The following is an 18061-nucleotide window of genomic DNA, read 5'->3' as shown; positions in this document are numbered from 1 at the left end:
AGTGTATTGATAGATAATTTAAAATGTTTTGGGTGTTTTTGACGTGTTAGTAATGATTTAGTTACGTCTGGTTGTTTACTGGTTGTGACGTAGTTTTCGAAGTAAATATTGTGATTAAATATGTGTTGTTTTAAAATGATGTAATTGTATTTATTAAATGTATTTGGGTGTGATTGTGTGGGTGGGTATGTTTTGTTCTGTTTTTCAGGTAAATGTTGATCGATGTTTTTTCGAAGACCAAGACGCGTTTTTTTTTTTTAAAGTGTGTGTTACTTGATTTAAGTAATAATGTTAACTCACTTTTTAACTTTTTACGGGATTTCATGGAGCGTTTATTTTGATTTTTCACTTCTTTTCGGGTTTTTGAGGGTTTGGATATTATGATGGAAAGAGAGACGTTATTTTTTTTTTTTTTTTACAGTGTGTTTTAGTTAATGAAACTAATAAAGTTATCACACTGTTTTTTTCACCGGGATTTCCAGGAGCGTTTGTTACTATTTTGACCTATTTTTCGGGTTTTTGAGGGTTTCACGTTTTTGGATTTGTCGAGGATGGATTTACATTGGATGTGTTGATATTTTAATTTTTGGTGCGGCAAATATTTTATTATTACTATGGATTGACATAGAAATGGAAGGAGTATTACTTGGTGGAATTCATCTTGTATGGCTACATCAATGGTAAGTTATATTTTGTTATAATTTGGGTGGGAAATGTTATTATAGTTTATTGTTATATATATTATATTTACAGAAATAATATTTAATTGTACAGATATATTTCCTATATGAAAATGAAATGTATCTGACAATTATATATTATTTAGGAAAATATAGTATTAATATATGATTGCAATTGTTTATTGTATTGACCTATTTCATTTATTAGCTGTGTGTATGTTAATTATAAAATGCTTTTGGCTATTAGTGATAGGTAGTCTAGGCCACTTGTTGATGGGTATAGGTTTACTTGACTTTGTAGTAGATCAAACATTTGTTTGGTTTGTTTAGTTAATTTAGGACCTATTTGAGTAACAGATTGTTGCATCCGTAATTCTTGGTAGCTTTGTTCTTTTTGTAGAGATTCCAGGAGTTTTTGTAGAGTAGGTTTCCCTCTGCTTGTAGTTGCTTGGAAGGCATTATGCCATCCTTCAACACTATTGTTTGTTTTGGATTGTTTATTTAAGGTACTCAGGTATACATTCCACCAAGGAATGTGGAACTTTGGTTGTCTTCTATGTCCTGATCGATGTAATCTTCCCACCCAGGTGTCCTCAAAGTAGTCTAGGAGTTGGCTTAATTTGTCTTCGTTCTTTTTGTAATAGGGACTTTCTATTAGAATATTATAGTGTTCTGCTACATCTGTTACAGGTACGTATGCTAGTGCTATTAGTTTTTTAACCTGGTAGGCAAAAGTACTATCTGTAGCATATTGTACACTTAGGGTGGACTTTTGCAGATGTCTCCATAGACTCTGGTTAAAATGATAATAGCAACCTTGGATTGCTGTGTGTGGATAATTTTTTAGTATTGAATTGATCATGGCTAATTCGAAATCAATAATTATTTTTTGTGGGAAATAATTATTGGTTTCTTCTTTAATTTTGGTTAATATTTCTATGTATGTTGTTTGCTGTTTATTTGGTAAGAGGGCATAGATGAATGGAATGTTAGAATGTTGGTACAATCCATGCACTGTGTACAGCTGGTAAAATGGTTTTGGACAAACTTTAAAAGTTCCATCCATCATCCAAGTGTCACATTGTTGTAATTTCACTAAATTGTTTGCAGTAGCAAACATAATTATTCTTTTCTCAGGAGATTTGTTGTAAAAAAAAAAAATGGTTCATTAGTGTGAGTTATGCTTAATTCTGGGGGAATGATTACTGTATCAAATGTTTTAGGGGTAGGTAAAGTTTTGGTAGTTAGTTTTTTTTGTCTAGCTATAGTTCTTTTTAAACAATCAATTGGGGGTAATTGTGCTGATGCATGGTGTGGTATTTTTATTAATTGTTCTTTGAGTATTTGGGTGGTGGGTTTATCAGTGCTAGTACTTGCTTCTTTATTGTTTTCAAGAGCATTTCTAACTTCTATCTCTGTAATATTGGGGGGGTGATTATGTTCTTTTACAGAAAGAACAGTGGTTTCTTTTGTAATAGCTCTACCATAGCATTTGTTTGAGTAGTATTTGCTACATTTCCAAAACATTTTCAGACCACTTTGCTTTTCTTGTGTATATACATAACCCATATAACATAACAACATTTTATGTTTTTTGAGACGTTATAAATTCAGCACCTTCAGTCATGTTGTTCTGTATTATGCTAGGGGAGATGAAAAAATATTTTGTAAATATAAACAATGTTATCGATATTTTAAATATATTTACATTTTAGTGAATATACTTACAATGTATAATTTGATGTGTTGAAAGATGTTAATTAGCTGACTTCAAGCTTTCAGTTTAATCTTGGAGATAGATTTTCTGTTGATAAGAGAAAAAAATTTGTTAATAGTTGGATACATTTTTTTGAATGTGCTACTGTTTTAAGGGGAAAGTAACATTCTGGCTGCGTATTTTAGGCTGTTTAATGATTGAGGTTTATATACTTACTTATTTCTTTGGTCCAGTAGGTGATTGCGTAGAAGGTAGTTTTGGATGGTTCAGTGGTTTTCTGTAGAGGAGACAAATAAGGAATAAATATTTTTTAGAATTATTTTTTTATGTAATAGTTGTAGGTGGGTAGGAAAAAGTAAAACAATACTTACATTGATTAATATTAGAGTTGTTGGGGATGTCCAAAATATGTCTGTCTTTTTAGAAGGTATCTATAGAGGCGAAATGAATGTAATTAAATGAAGTGTAGTACATTCATTTATAGAAATAGTTTCAGCTGTAGCATTCTAGATTAGTTGCTTTATAAACAGAGTTTAACTTACTTTCTGTAGTTGTTAAATTTTCTTTTGGACTGTAATTCTTCTTTCAGGAAACAGTTGAGTAGAGTTTCGTCTTATTTCTTCTTTTCAGTTTGTAGTGTGAAAGACATGTTGAAATGTAGTGTTTTTATAGTGTGCAATTAATTAGTTGCTTCATTTCATTGGTTTAATTTGAAATGTGAGCATGTCATTGGTCCACCTTAATTTTTTTTTTCTTTTCTGGCTGTTTGTTTCCTTGTAAGGGAAACGCTAATTAGCAACTTATTAGTAGTAAGTCATTGTTTATTTGTAGTATTAAATGCTTTGAAGATATTTTTAAATGTGGTTTAATGTATGTATAATAATTATAAAATTATTTATGTAGTGAAATGTATTCATATTGTTTATGGAATGTTTATTTTTAAATGTATGTGTTTGAACGAAAATGTTAATGTTATTTACGTGTTTTATTATGTATTGCAATGTTAATGTATGTGTTGTGCTTAAAGTATATTTTCTTCATAGTTTTTTAGATAGTCGATATTGTGAAATATTCTATATTTTGGTTGTCTATATTTCTGGTTTCGATAATTTTGTCATTTACATTGTCATTTAAGAGTAGACGATAATTTTGTTAACGATATTTTTAACTTCGATATAATGATATACGATATTTTGTTAAGACGATATTGTGTACTCGATATTTTTGTATTTTGTTTAATAAGTATGGTGAGTCGATAATATTGTAGTCGATAATTTAGCAACGATATTTTAAGTAGTCGATATTTTGGTAATCGATATTATGTCAGTGATCCGATAGATTCATGCATGTTAAGAGCAGGTAAATAGTGAAGGAAGTAAAATATGTCTGTGTTGAATTTAGATGAGCACATGTTATATGTTGATGTATATTTACTTTTGAAATTTAAAAGGTTGATTTATATCATTCATACTATGTTTTTGTTTGAAAGTTTGCTTTTGTTACATAGGTCCTGATGAAGCTGATGAAGAGTGAAATTGATTCACCTAAATATTTATGTGTACATAATGGGAAACATAAGGAATTTTGATAAACCATAAACTGCAGGTCCATCAACAGGAAGTGCAGGGGCCACCTAAATCCTGATTTCCTCCTTCCCCACACACACTGCTTCATCCTCACATTCTTTAGCACCTTCACATAATGTATTTATGAGTTTCATACTCCTGGCATTCTTTAGAACAGTGAGATGCTTCTAAAGAGCTGCTGTATGACCTGCATTCTGAATTGCTGAGGGTATTTAAAACCAGACAAATTAGTTTGTGAGTGAGTGAATCCAGGATGTCTGAGTGAAATTCCTGTCTGTCTTTTGTTTTTTGATCCTTGTTGTGTGACAGTATGGTGGAGTGGTAAACGTGTGAACAGATGTGGTAATTCTGTCTTTGGTTTTGTTTTTGAACGTGATTTCTTAATAGTGTAGCTTTCTATCCCCAGGAGTGATCTAAAATAATTAAGGTATATAGGTATTCACATATGAAACAATTTCAAATGCAAAGCATGAGTTGGCCTATCAGGCTATTTGCATATGCAAATTTGCTAATTGGTGCATTGTAAATCCCATGAAATTGGCAATTTAAGCATGCACAGAGGTATAAAATTAGACAAGCTTTACAATCTCATAAATACATTTTTATGAGGGTCGTAGGGAATTATACTGAATAAAAGCAAAGAGAAAGAAGGAGAGTTTACTTCAAATAGTTTTCATAATGAAAGATATTTTTTTCTTTCCAGGCAAGAAATCATTTAAACCCCACTGACTGGATATTCTGCTATGAACATTTGTGAAGGGGGATGTCACTAAGCACACATATACATTTGATAGTGTGAGTGGGTAGTGAAAAACTGCAAATTTTAGCGCCCTGTTTTAAAGGAATTGAAAACTTCAGTCAGGAGCCCACGCCTCTGTGGGAGATTGGGATCACTGATCTAAAACCAAGAACGCAAATTCAAGTCTTTTCAATTTATCTCTGCCTGATTTATAAGTGCACAAGAAAGGGGCACAAAAAACTGTGTATGTAATCATTTTATATGCGTTAATATTGATTTTTGCACACACTGTTGGCACCAACTTTGGATCCTAGCTATGTTAATAATTGTTATTACTGCTAAAAAGAGCAAAATAGATGTGTGCTCAAAAACGTTTACTTGCACCGGAGTCTAAATTAGGCTGCGTAGACCAGATATACTAAATGCAGGATGCAAAAAGTGGTCACAAATTGTACACCAACTTTTGAGATGCAATGTTTGTACTTATAGGTGTACAAAATATCCTTTTGCAGGGGTTGCTGAATGACTTGCTTAATGAATGGGTTTAGTCTATCCTTCCGTGTGAGGGGCACTTGGTAGCTTTGCTGCTTTTGTTTTGCTTAAATTATTGTTTGAAGCCGCTAAATTTGTTGGTAGGATCACTTTTAATCAGAATTAAGTTATATTTTATTAAATTCTAGACGAGCAGTTCTAGAAATATGTTTAACAGAATAGTTATTACCGGTAAGAAGCATGCATGGGTAAAATCGCTCGGAAGAATGGAAAACATGCTATCTTGCTATGTGGTATACGTTTTTTTGCCTGGCTAGCCCTCATTACGACCTCTGAAGCCTTTTGGGGGTGAATAACTCGAGGAACAAGCGCCCAGCTGACTACAGACACCAGGGGGCAGAGGGACAGCGTCAGCATTAGCGGCCCCTCCCTCCCGCACCGGACATTTAAAATCACCTCGCGCCTCCCGCTTCGCGGGACGCGCAGCGTAGCTAAAGCCTTTTGGGGGTGAATAACTCGAGGAACAAGCGCCCAGTGGACTACAGGCACCAGGAGGCAGAGGGGCAGCGTCAGCATCAGCGGCCCCTCCTTCCCGCACCGGACATTTAAATTCACCTCGCGCCTCCCGCTTCACGGGACACGCAGCGTAGCTGAAGCCTTTTGGGGGTGAATAACTCGAGGAACAAGCGCCTAGTGGACTACAGGCACCAGGAGGCAGAGGTGCAGCGTCAGCATCAGCGGCCCCTCCCTCCCGCATCAGACATTTAAAATCACCTCGCACCTCCCGCTTCGCGGGACGCGCAGCGTAGCTCAAGCCTTTTGGGGGTGAATAACTCGAGGAACAAGCGCCCAGTGGACTACAGGCACCAGGAGGCAGAGGAGCAGCGTCAGCATCAGCGGTCCCTCCCTCCCACACCGGACATTTAAAATCACCTCGCGCCTCCCACTTTGCGGGACGCGCAGCGTAGCTGAAGCCTTTTGGGGGTGAATAACTCGAGGAACAAGCGCCCAGTGGACTACAGGCACCAGGAGGCAGAGGGGCAGCGTCAGCATCAGCGGCCCCTCCCTCACGCACCAGACATTTAAAATCACATAGCGCCTCCCGCATCAAGGGACGCGCGCGGGTAGCGCCGGGCTAAGCCCGGGACAAGGGCGGGCCCATCTGTGGCCGTCCGAGGCCGGAGGAGGCTGGGTCGGGCCAGTTTCTTTCCATTTCGTTATTCGGTTCTGGAATACACGTAACAAACTCAGTGATAAGTTAAGTTATTAAGTGACTTTCGTTCTCTATTTGAAGAGCGACTTCAGTGTGGGAGCCTCTTTGATTGTGTATTAGCAGTTTTCTCTGAGAAGGTTGACAGTAACATGGCTAAATCTATTGTCAATTCTAAAGGGGGGGCTGGGACATTGGATGCGTATCTTAAACGGGCTGAAACTGCTGTGGCCAAGGAGATAGAACTGGTAGAGAGGAGGCTATCTCTTGACCCATCTAGTAACAATACTAACAACTTGAATCATACACTAACTACTATCTTAACGGGGAGTTCTCAAGCCCCTATAGAAATGTTACAAATCCCAGACCCACTAACCAATGATGCCCTTACTAGGGTAAATACTTCCTGCCCTCTTGCTCTTAGCCCGCCGCCTTCCTCCCCTAATACACTCACTAGGCAGGCACGGGTTGAGCATGTTACTAGAGCTAAAGAGCAGCAGAGGAAGCGGAAGGCAGATAGTGCTATTAAGGGTAGTAAATTACATGCTAAACAAGCTAGGAAAAGTAATTCCACTCTTGGCCTGGGTTGTCAAGTAGAAAGCCAATTGACCCAGGTCAACCAATCAAAGACTCATGTAGAGGGTGACCCAATGATCTCCATATTGGGTAACCCAATTGAGGGTGACCAAATGTTGAGATTCTTGGGGAACCTAGAGGAGCGCCTCAAGGCTCTTATTATTCCTGTTATGGAAAAGCTCAAGTTAATTGATTATAGATTAATAGCCCTGGAAAGACAGGTACTAAACCAACAGGGTTCTCTGATAGAGACTAAGGGCCTCATGTAGGTAGCCAAATACCGGTCGGTAACGGCCGATTTTCGGTAATTATACCGTTACCGACCGGTATTTTGGCTTTTGGTATGTAGGGGGTGAATTACTGTATTCGGAATTTACCGAATCGGTAAAATTACCGAATCGGTAAAATTACCGATTCGGTAATTTTACCGATTCGGTAAATTCCGAATACAGAAATCAGATGTAGGGGGACTGTGTGGGTGTTGTTTGGAGTCGGTATTTACCACCAACTAATAGTTGGTGGTAAATAAAGTATGGATGTGTAAAAGCATGTTATAGCGCTTAGAAGTGTGCAATGTGGCAGACATACATGCCCTTAGGGCATGTATGTGTGCCACATGTGCACACATGGCCGAATCAGGGGTGCAACAGGGTGTCAATGTGACACCCTGCCACCCTTGCATGTGCTCCTCCATTACCGAATCGGTATTTACCGATTCGGTAATGAGGCATACCTTCCCATCAATGGGAAGGTATGCCTCATTACCGATTCGGTAAATACCGATTCGGTAATTACCGAATTATTCCGAATCGGTAATATTTACCGACCAATTACCTACATAGCATTTACCACTTCATAAATACCGAATCGGTATGATTCGGTATTTATGAAGTGGTAAATGCAAGCCCACCTACATAAGGCCCTAAATCAATAGCTACATGTCCTGATAGTGCTCCTACCCATTTACCAATAGTCACTAGTTTGAATGTTGGAGCGCACGTGCCTAGAGAACATGTAGTAGCTCAGACAACAATTGCACCAAATATCCTAACCTCCGAAGGAGGTATCATTTCTGGTTGTGGAGGCTCTAGGGGTAGTCCAAATCGAATTCACCATATTCCCCAGAAACATATAAAATTTCATCTCCCCACTGAGGCGTACCTATATACCATTATTTTGGCTAATGTCCCTAAAACATCGGACGGTAAAGAAGAATATTGGTCATCACTTAAAAACAAAGCACTACACTACTTGAATACTAGAACAGTGTTGGGTGATAACCTTTACAATAATTTTAAGATGGTTCGAAGGGTGGACTGGGTGGGAGATACTAGGAAGGGTATGGAGGGAGACTGTGTTGTTGTTAATTTTGCATCCCCTAAACTGGTAGACCATATCCTAAGACAGGCAGGCTCACTGAGGTTACACCAAGATCGTAATAATATCCTGCCATTAGGGTATTTTTACCCTCCATGCCCAAAACACGCCACTAAAGGGAGAGATCTTGCTCCTCGTCTCGATCCTCATGTCAGATTTACATCAGGAAGCAATAGATTTGAGGTGTTGAGTTTACTAGATTGCAATGATTGACTTGTTCATGGTCAAGACCTAGGCCCACGAGGAATCCATTCGGTCGACCTCCTTGGAGCAAATGCATCATCTGGTGGTGGACCACATGGTGAAATTCGCCCAGTGCCCATTGACATAGTCCAGACAAGTGGAACTGTAAACACCAATAATCTTGTACAACAGGCTCCTCAATATGGGGACCAAGTTATTGGAGACATGCAGGAAGTCTCATTATGTGGCACCCAAGGTAGGGACGATGATATTGTCCCTTCGTTTCTAGTTTCTTGGAACGTGGCAGGGCTTAGGAATAAAGTAGTGTCATCTGATTGGTCCAAGTTCCTTGAAAACAGGGATATTATATTATTACAGGAAACTTGGTCGACTGTCTTAGACTACAGACCTGGTTACCTTAGTTTTTATGTTCCTGCTGTCCCTAGCCTCCATGGAAGAGCTAATGGGGGACTCTTAACATGGATTAAACAGGATAGCAGGTATTACTTGACTCAATTGGACTCAAAAAGTAATGCCATCTTACTTATTCTTGTCCAGTGCCCTGGACTAAAGGATCTTTTTGTTTTTAACATTTATGCTAGAGGGTTGCCGGGGGGTAAATCTTCAAATACTGTGGAGGAGTTGGACCTGCTTCTTGACTTGTATTGTAAAAAGGGTAATGTCATAGTTGTGAGTGATTTTAATTGCTGGTTTGAACCTTTGGACACCAATGATATCGATCTTACTTTAGAAGAGGATTGTTCATGGAATATTCCCCATCTGACACTTTCGCCAATTAAAAAATGGACCGAGGCTGCACTTCAGCTAAAGGTACTTTGTATTGGACAAGGGCTACGTGCAATAAATGGTAGATCAGCTTCTGACAAACATGGGGCCTTTACGTTTAATAATGGACTTCGTAAAAGCCGCATCGATTATATACTTACCAATAAAGAACATTGGTCTAGCATCAAGGATATGATAGTGGTGGACAGGGTGGAAAGTGATCATGACCCCTTACTACTATCATTTAAATTATTTAAGATTAATTGTCAGGAGGATCCTTCTAGGAAGGTGGAAATTGTCCAATCTAACGACTCAAGGCGTGTCAAATGGGTTAATTGTCTAAGGAATGAGAGGCAGATTTTATCCATTAGGAACTTAACTATTCATGCCACTAACGCCTTACAAAACTATATTGCTCAGAAGGAAGATATGGGAAATGCAAAAATTATTTTTTTAATCAACTTAGGGTCTTCTCCATAAAACAGACTCATGCCAAACCCAATAGGCCACCCAGAAAAGAGGACCAATGGTATGGGAAAACATCCAGGATTGCATATCAGACCTTGTCACATGCAGTAAAAACTAAGGACATCATTTGTATTAGGGATGCTCGTGTATCTTATAAAAAAAGCCCAGTATGATGCCAAACGAGCATGGGACCAGGATTACTGGAGGGATCTCCACTCGGCCAGTAAGAAACGTTCAATGTGTTCCTTTTGGGACTTGGTCAGGTGGGGTAGGGGCACAAAAAGAGAAGAACCAATTAATTATGTGCCACCTAATCTGTGGGTCTCGCATTATGCATCCCAGTTTGCATCTATTGATGCGTATGAGGGGAGTTGCACACCAATTATTTCCCCTATCATGGATATATCTCCTTTGGCATTTGATTTAAACGAGGTACGAAAGGTACTGAATTCCATCCCTAGAGGTAGAGCACCAGGTTTATATTCAGTTCCGGCAGACCTGTTTATGCAGGACAAAGAACTGTGGGCACCCTATATTTTGTGCCTAGCTAATTGCATTTCTAATGGTTCACCCATACCTAATACCTGGAAGGGCGCCCAGATCATTCCGGTCTTTAAAAAGGGAGAGCGCTCTGATCCAGGCAATTATAGGCCTATAAGCCTGATCGACTGTATACAGAAGGTGGTAGCTAGGCTTGTCTTATTAAGAATCCAGGGGTGGATTGAGGAGGAGGAAGTCTTATCACCACTTCAGGCAGGCTTTCGCAGCCACACAAGTTCCATAGATCAGGTATTTAGGTTTTTGTTCATATATTGGCGGGTGGATCAGTTGGGAGAGGGTATATTATTTGCAGCCTTTGTTGATCTTAAATCAGCTTTTGATTTGGTCCCTCGAGCAAAAATGTGGTCAGTTTTTAAAGATCAAGGCATGCCTATAGATATTTTAATTTTCTTAATGAAATTACATGAGGACAATTTTGCCCAGGTCAGATGGAATCAATTAGGCAGCGTCACAGATAAATTTCCAATTGCCAGGGGAGTTCGCCAAGGGTGCGTTTTAGCCCAGACTCTTTTTTCATTATACATCAACAGAGTGATCAACTATTTTAAGCAAATTCCTACCGATGCCCCAAAGTTGGATGGTAAGTTGATTCCTCTGTTGATGTTGGCAGATGTATGTATGTATGTATCGCGTATTTGTATAGTGCAAAACTGTCACCCGAAGGGTATCCTGGCGCTTTATCATTCTACCAATGGTACGCGAAAATACAATGACCCAGAAGTTAATCTAGCCTAGGAAAAAGATACGTTTTTAGTCCTTTCCTAAAAGAGGACAGATCCCCCTTACTTCTCAGCACTAGAGGTAGGGAATTCCAACATTTGGCTGCCACAAATCTGAAAGACCGTCCACCCATTCGTGCCCTCAAGACCCCTGGAACCAACACCAACTGTGCTGACATTGATCGAAGGGAACGTGTGGGCACGTACCACGCAAACATTTCCCTTGCCCATGAAGCCCTTTAAACACCAAACACAGTGCTTTGAACACAACCCGCTGTGAGATAGGCAGCCAGTGAAGGTCTGCCAGCGCCATGATGGAAGAGTCTGAGCGGCGCCGAGAAAGGGCTAACTTAACGGCCATGTTCTGCACTCGTTGCAGTTCGCCCACCAAATTAGCAGGTGCCCCTAGCAACAGTGCGTTGCAATAATCCAACCTACTTAATACGATGCCACGCACCACCTCAGGCCGAGCATGAGCCGGTAGCAGCGGAAGGATCTTCCATAACATACGGAGCAACGCCATGCAGGTAGCCACGGTCTTATTTACAAAAACCTCTAATTGAAGATTGGGCCCGAACATCACCCCCAAATTCCGGACGGAGGTTGCTGCCGAAGGAGCCTCCTGGAAAGAGGTAGGCCAAAAATCAAGTGGCAGTGGCCGAAAGACATGATCCATCGAGCAATGCAGTACCTCTGTTTTGGAGCTGTTAAATTGCAAAGAGTTTTGCCTCAGCCAATCTGCGGTTGCTGCCATGCACTGATGGAAAATCTCCAGAGGCACTGCATCCTTACCCTCGATAGAGAAAAAAAGCTGCGTGTCATCAGCATAGTTGATGACCGCAATGCCAAATGACTTAATCAGGGTTACCAGAGGCCGGAGATATAAATTGAACAAAATAGGGCTGATGGCAGACCCTTGAGGGACACCCTGCCCAACCATCTTAATGCCAGATTGAAACGTTGGCAAGGCTACTACCTGACGTCTGTCTCCCAGATAGGAGACCAGCCAATCACGGGCCATACCTGTCACCCCAGTTTCTTCAAGTCTTCTGACCAGGATGCCGTGGTTGACCGTGTCGAACGCGGCCGACATGTCGAGCAGTACTAAAAAGGCTGCTCGTCCAAAGTCGACTCGCGAACGAAGATCATCCAGAACGGTCACCAGGGCAGACTCAGTACCATGAGCTGGTCTAAAGCCGAACTGAGTCACGTCCAGACAGGCATTAGTCTCCAAAAAACCGGACAGATGTTTAGTGACCAGTTTCTCCAGAATCTTTATGGGGAAAGGGAGCAGCGATATAGGTCTATAATTCGCAGGGCAGGTGGGGTCCAAAGTTTCTTTCTTCAATAATGGGGAGACTACTGCGAGTTTCCAACTCTCCGGGACTCGCGCCGTGACAAGGGACTGGCAGCAAATGGCATGTAGCGGGGGAAAGAGCTCCGCCTGAAATAATTTCCAGTATTTGTGTGGCAATGGGTCCCGAGGGGAACCCGAGGATACACTGTTGGCCAGAAGACAGAACTCCTCAAAGGACGGAGGCGAAAAACGGTCCAACTGTGCCTGACTACCCTTTGCCTCTACCGTTTCTAAGACTGTCACTGGTACGGAAACAGGCACAGATTGAATAGCAGGTGGACTCGATGGAACAAGCTTGCTCAAAATCAGAGCAATCTTGTCTTCGAAGGCCTGCGCCAGGGAATTACACAGAGCTTGAGAGGCATGAATATCATTAGCAGCGCAGGCTGGACGAGAAAGATCTCTAAAGATTTTGAATAAGGCCTGTGATTTATTCGTTGCTAGTAATAGCGACTCCTCGAGATACCTCGCTTTGGCACCCTTAATCTGCGACTTGTAGTCCAGCAGTGCCTGTTTAAAAAGGACTTTATCTGTTTCAAGATATTGTTTCCTCCAGGTTCGCTCTGCACGCCTGCAACGAATTTTCAGTTGCAGTAGCTCAGCTGTGTACCACGGCATAGCTGTTTTAGATCTGTCCCTAATTTTCCGCATAGGGGCCAATACCTCCAGAGAATCAAAGATTTTCCGACTGAGAGACTCATAGCTCTCATCCACACTGTCTCCGAGAGGGATGCCCTCACCCAACACGGCAAGTGAGATTGTTTTAGTAGCCGCGACCACTGCCTGCCAATCTTAGTCAGATTACCAGTGTTTCCACACCTAGATGACTCCATAGGGAGTGCAATGGAAAAATAAACTAGGGCATGGTCCGTCCAACCCTGGGGAAGAATGTCTCGTATCAAAACCTGCTTGGCATCTGTAAAAATCAGGTCGAGAACATGACCCTTAATATGAGTCTGCGAGAGCACCAGCTGCTGCAGATGAATATTACTGCAGGCCTGAACCAGGTCCGAAAAAGCAGATCCTGTGGAGCCATCTGGCCTTAAATTAAAGTCTCCCAAAATCAGAGTCCTAGCATGAGTATTAGAAAACTCATAGATGGTATCAATAAGCTCGGGTACCGCTGACAAAGTGCTAGCAGGGGGTCGATAACACAGCAACCCTGAATAAAGAGTGCCTCCCTGTCCTTTCAGTGAGAATCCCAGTGTCTCACAACCCGAAATGCTCTTAGTCTCAAGCTGGGAGAAATCCAGGGAATCCCTGTAAATAAGGCCCAAACCGCCTCCTCTGGCTCCCTCCCTCGGGGAATGTCTGATCTTATAGCCAGAAGGGCAAGCTAGCCCCAGTTCCACAGCACAGTCCGCTCTAGTCCATGTTTCTGTCATAAACAAAACATCTAACACACAGGACTCAATGAGCAGAGCAATTTCCGTGTGATGTTTGCTAAGAGATCGAACATTAAGCAAGCCACAAGACAGGGATTGCTTCCGCCTATCAGTGGTATAAGATTGTCGGCATAATGACGTACCTGGAGTGAGATGTAATAGCATTTCTCTGGTATATGTTACTCTGGTCGTAACAGATGGCGCAGCATCCCCGGCACCCGGCACGAACTGTGCGCGAACGGGCGCAAACGGGCTTACCTCTGGCGCACCTCCGGCGCGCCGCCGTCGCGCTCGCTGCGCGCCTACGCTGCGCGCTGGTACGCACATCTCCTTATATACTGTTATAGTGGGCCACGCGGGAGTCCGGTGAGGGAAACCTCTGGACCCGCGAAAAATGGCGCCTGAAAGCGGGCCGATCTAGGGAACCTCACCCAAGATGGCGGCCGGGACGCTGCATTCGCTGTCTCAATAACCCCCGAAGTCCCAAGTCTACCTGTTTCCCCGCAAAATGCAGGTGGCTTTTCCAATTTATATTGCGGGTCAGAGCTGACTAAATACCCCCAAGTAATAAGCAGCAGAAGCGCCTAACGCCGAAATGGCTGGGCAAGTAGCAATACGTTTTTAAAAGGATTTTCTAAAAAGAGCTTAAATAAAGCAGCAAATTCGCGTGAGCGCTATGGTAGAGAGTTTACCTCAGGGCAGTCAAGGAGTGCCTTAAGTACACTATCCAATGCGCGGGAGTCCGGTGAGGGAAACCTCTGGACCCGCGAAAAAATGGCGCCTGAAAGCGGGCCGATCTAGGGAACCTCACCCAAGATGGCGGCCGGGACGCTGCGTTCGCTGTCTCAATAACGCCCGAAGTCCCAAGTCTACCTGTTTCCCCGCAAAATGAAGGTGGGTTTTCCAATTTATAGTGCGGGTCGGAGCTGACTAAATACCCCCAAGTAATAAGCAGCAGAAGCGCCTAACGCCGAAATGGCTGCGCAAGTAGCAATACATTTTTTAAAAGGATTTTCTAAAAAGAGCTTAAATAAAGCAGCAAATTCGCGTGAGCGCTATGGTAGAGAGTTTATCTCAGGGCAGTCAAGGAGCGCCTTAAGTACACTATCCAATGCGCAGGAGTCCAGTGAGGGAAACCTCTGGACCCGCGAAAAATGGCGCCTGAAAGCGGGCCGGTCTAGGGAACCTCACCCAAGATGGCGGCCGGGATGCTGCGTTCGCTGTCTCAATAACCCCCGAAGTCCCAAGTCTACCTGTTTCCCCGCAAAATGCAGGTGGGTTTTCCAATTTATAGTGCGGGTCGGAGCTGACTAAATACCCCCAAGTAATAAGCAGCAGAAGCGCCTAACGCCGAAATGGCTGCGCAAGTAGCAATACGTTTTTAAAAGGATTTTCTAAAAAGAGCTTAAATAAAGCAGCAAATTCGCGTGAGTGCTACGGTAGAGAGATGATACTCTATTAATTTCTAAGACCCAACAGGGCCTACAAAAAGCTATAGATGTGTTTGAAGTCTTCTGCAAAGATCATGGGCTTATTGTAAATGTAACCAAAACGAAATTTATGGTCTTACATAAGTCCAAACACGTTAGAGGGAACGTGTTAATGAATGGAATTAAATTAGAGCATACTAAGGTCTTCTCATACTTGGGTATAACCCTTGCGTCGAAGTTAGAATGGAAACCGCATATAGATCAAGTGATAATAAAGCATGCTCAGCTAACTGGTGCACTAACAAAAGAACTACACTTGTCTCACACTAGACCCATGATACCAGCACTTAAAATATATGATGCTAAGATAGGCTCGGCAATTCTTTATGGAGCAGAACTGTGGGGCTACAGTAACCTTACCCAGTTGACTAGGGCCCAAAACAAGTTTTTGCGTATAATCACTGGCCTTCCAGCATCCACTCCTCTTATTCCCTTTTACTACGATTTGGGGGTTTTGCGTTTAGAGGATATTGCACAATATAGACCAGTGGCTTACTGGAGGCGGCTTTGGGTTACCCCTGAACTCTTAGAGTACGCTCGGGCTTTCCTGGACATCAGGGGGGCCGACAAGGCGCAAAAGATCTTATGGATGCAGGAGGTCAAGTTACTTTACTTTGCTATGGGCCTAGCAAGTTTATTGGAAGAGCCCATAGCACATACTTTTCCCCCCAGAAAAACTTTAAAAGACTTATATTGGCGGGTGGTCTTTGAAAGAAGATTTGGCTCATGCATCGGCCCGTCTCTAACTTCGGACTATTTGGCACTGAAGGACAGGCCCCTGTTTGAAAATTATTTGGACTGTATTACAGTTGTGGAGGATAGAAAGCGATATCATCAATTCAGGGTGGGCACTCTTCCTATTAATTCTTTTGTTGCTAAATGGTGAGGAGGCTTTAACCCTGATTGTCCCTTTTGTCCAGCACAACGGGAAAACATTGCGCATATTATATTTATTTGCCCGGAGTACAAAATTCCACGGCGGGTCTGGCTTAAACCAATTTGTCTCTTACTGGGTTTTCGGACAGGTGTTGAGGCTTTGCGGTGCCTTAAAACAAATACTTCTCAATCTGTGACTATTGCTGTTGTAAAATTTCTCCATTGGATTTGGGTTATTCGTGCATATAAATTACGCCTCATTTGATTATTTGGTTACCTTTTAACATTTTTTATGACTTTTAATAATGAGATATTTATTTATAATTGTCGATGCTATTTACATTACATTTGTAATTTATGATGAGATTAAGGTCCCTTCTCCTTTTTTGTATCCTTCTTTTAAAATTGTTTAATATATTAATGTTGTCTTTTATGATGAAAATCGAAATACAGACTTGAAATTGAATTGAATAATAATTAGGCAGGTCACTATTTATGAATTCATGTGATTGGTTGCAAACACTGGGATGATGGCATATTAGGAACAGCAGGCCAACACACCTGAGTATGCATTCCCAAATTAGAAACTTTTTTCTTAAGCAGCCCAGGTTCCTTAAAGGAACAGCTGCCACCCTAAAACAAAACAAATTTCCCATTTGCAAAAAATTTGAGTTGGTGGGATAACAGGCAGCGGTTCATAATAGGGAAGGTGCCTGAAGGGGACATCGTCCACTTTGCATATCAGTTAGCATCCCAAGTCAGGGGTTGGCAATTCATCAACGGTTTGCAACCATAATTGTGGTTACAAACTATTGATACATGCACTAGCAAATCACAAGAGGACAGGAACATCCCGTTCATGCTCTTTCGTAACTGCAATTTGGCATGAGTCCCAAAGCCCAGTCATCCAATCAGCAAAATGAGTCAAATACATTCCTAAAACCCATTTTCCGGTCAAAAACCCTGTGACTTTGCGAACTGCAGGATTTGTGATTTCAAAATGGCTTTGTATATCTGGATCTATAGTTGTTGTAGAAACCAATTACTCCAGCCTTTACTTTGAGATGTTTGTAAAACACAATAGAATAGAATGCAACTGCCCCCTACTACATAGAAATTGGAGGAGAGGCTATGTACTATCACTGAGGAAGTAACAGTATCAAGAAATGTCAAATGAAGTTGGGTGAAGGGGGGAGAAGTAACCATCTTAGCATAAATAAGTGTAGTACCACATGAAAGAGGAATTAAGGCATCAACTGTTTTGAAGCTTCCGTTTTCATCCAGGAAGTGTCCAGGGTTGAATTTTTTGGGGTCAGGAAAATATTTAGGATCATTCAAGGAAGTTGTCAGCATTCCAAACACATTAGTTCCCTGCAAAGCAAATAAGAATTTAGTAAGAAAAACATAAATAACATTTCTAATTACAACTTGTTCAATCAACAGTTAGGGAGCAAGAACTGAAGAATTTCAAAGCATTTCAGCAAAAGTACAACATATTGGACAGGAATGGCTAAAACTCATTGACATTGAGGCTTAGATTGAAGGTGTCAAAGAAAATGTCCTTATGTGAATGGAGGATAAGGGTCAGGAACAATATTATCTATGCCCAAACAAGAGAACATACAACAAGCAATCCGAATTCAAAACATGCAAAGTGTTGGTAGTGGTATATCTGAGAAAGATCAGCTAAGTTGTGAATAAAGCATTTTCTAAAGTTTTATACAAACTTATATATATGAGGAAATGGGTTATTAAATTTGTCAGGGGGTACCCATAACAAGTAAATAAATATACTTTGGAATAAAAACAGTTCTATGAGAATCTATGCTTAATCCCTGACATGAGCGGCAGGCAATCTC

At 41.3% G+C, this 18061-nt stretch overlaps 1 protein-coding gene across 1 annotated transcript in view; it reads right to left on the bottom strand.

Moving 5' to 3' along the window:
* Positions 1–18061, bottom strand: part of LOC146798079 (cytochrome P450 2G1-like) — a 1093105-nt gene that overhangs the window by 53984 nt on the left and 1021060 nt on the right. The window contains exon 8 of the mRNA XM_085625292.1: positions 17432–17573. Within this exon, the coding sequence (XP_085481418.1) occupies positions 17432–17573 (142 nt within the window). The remainder of the gene's footprint in view (positions 1–17431; positions 17574–18061) is intronic.

Source organism: Triturus cristatus, chromosome 9 (assembly GCF_964204655.1).
Source record: "Triturus cristatus chromosome 9, aTriCri1.1, whole genome shotgun sequence".
In the NCBI taxonomy this organism is placed as follows: Eukaryota; Metazoa; Chordata; class Amphibia; order Caudata; family Salamandridae; genus Triturus; species Triturus cristatus.
This window is presented reverse-complemented; position numbering and strand designations above follow the sequence as displayed.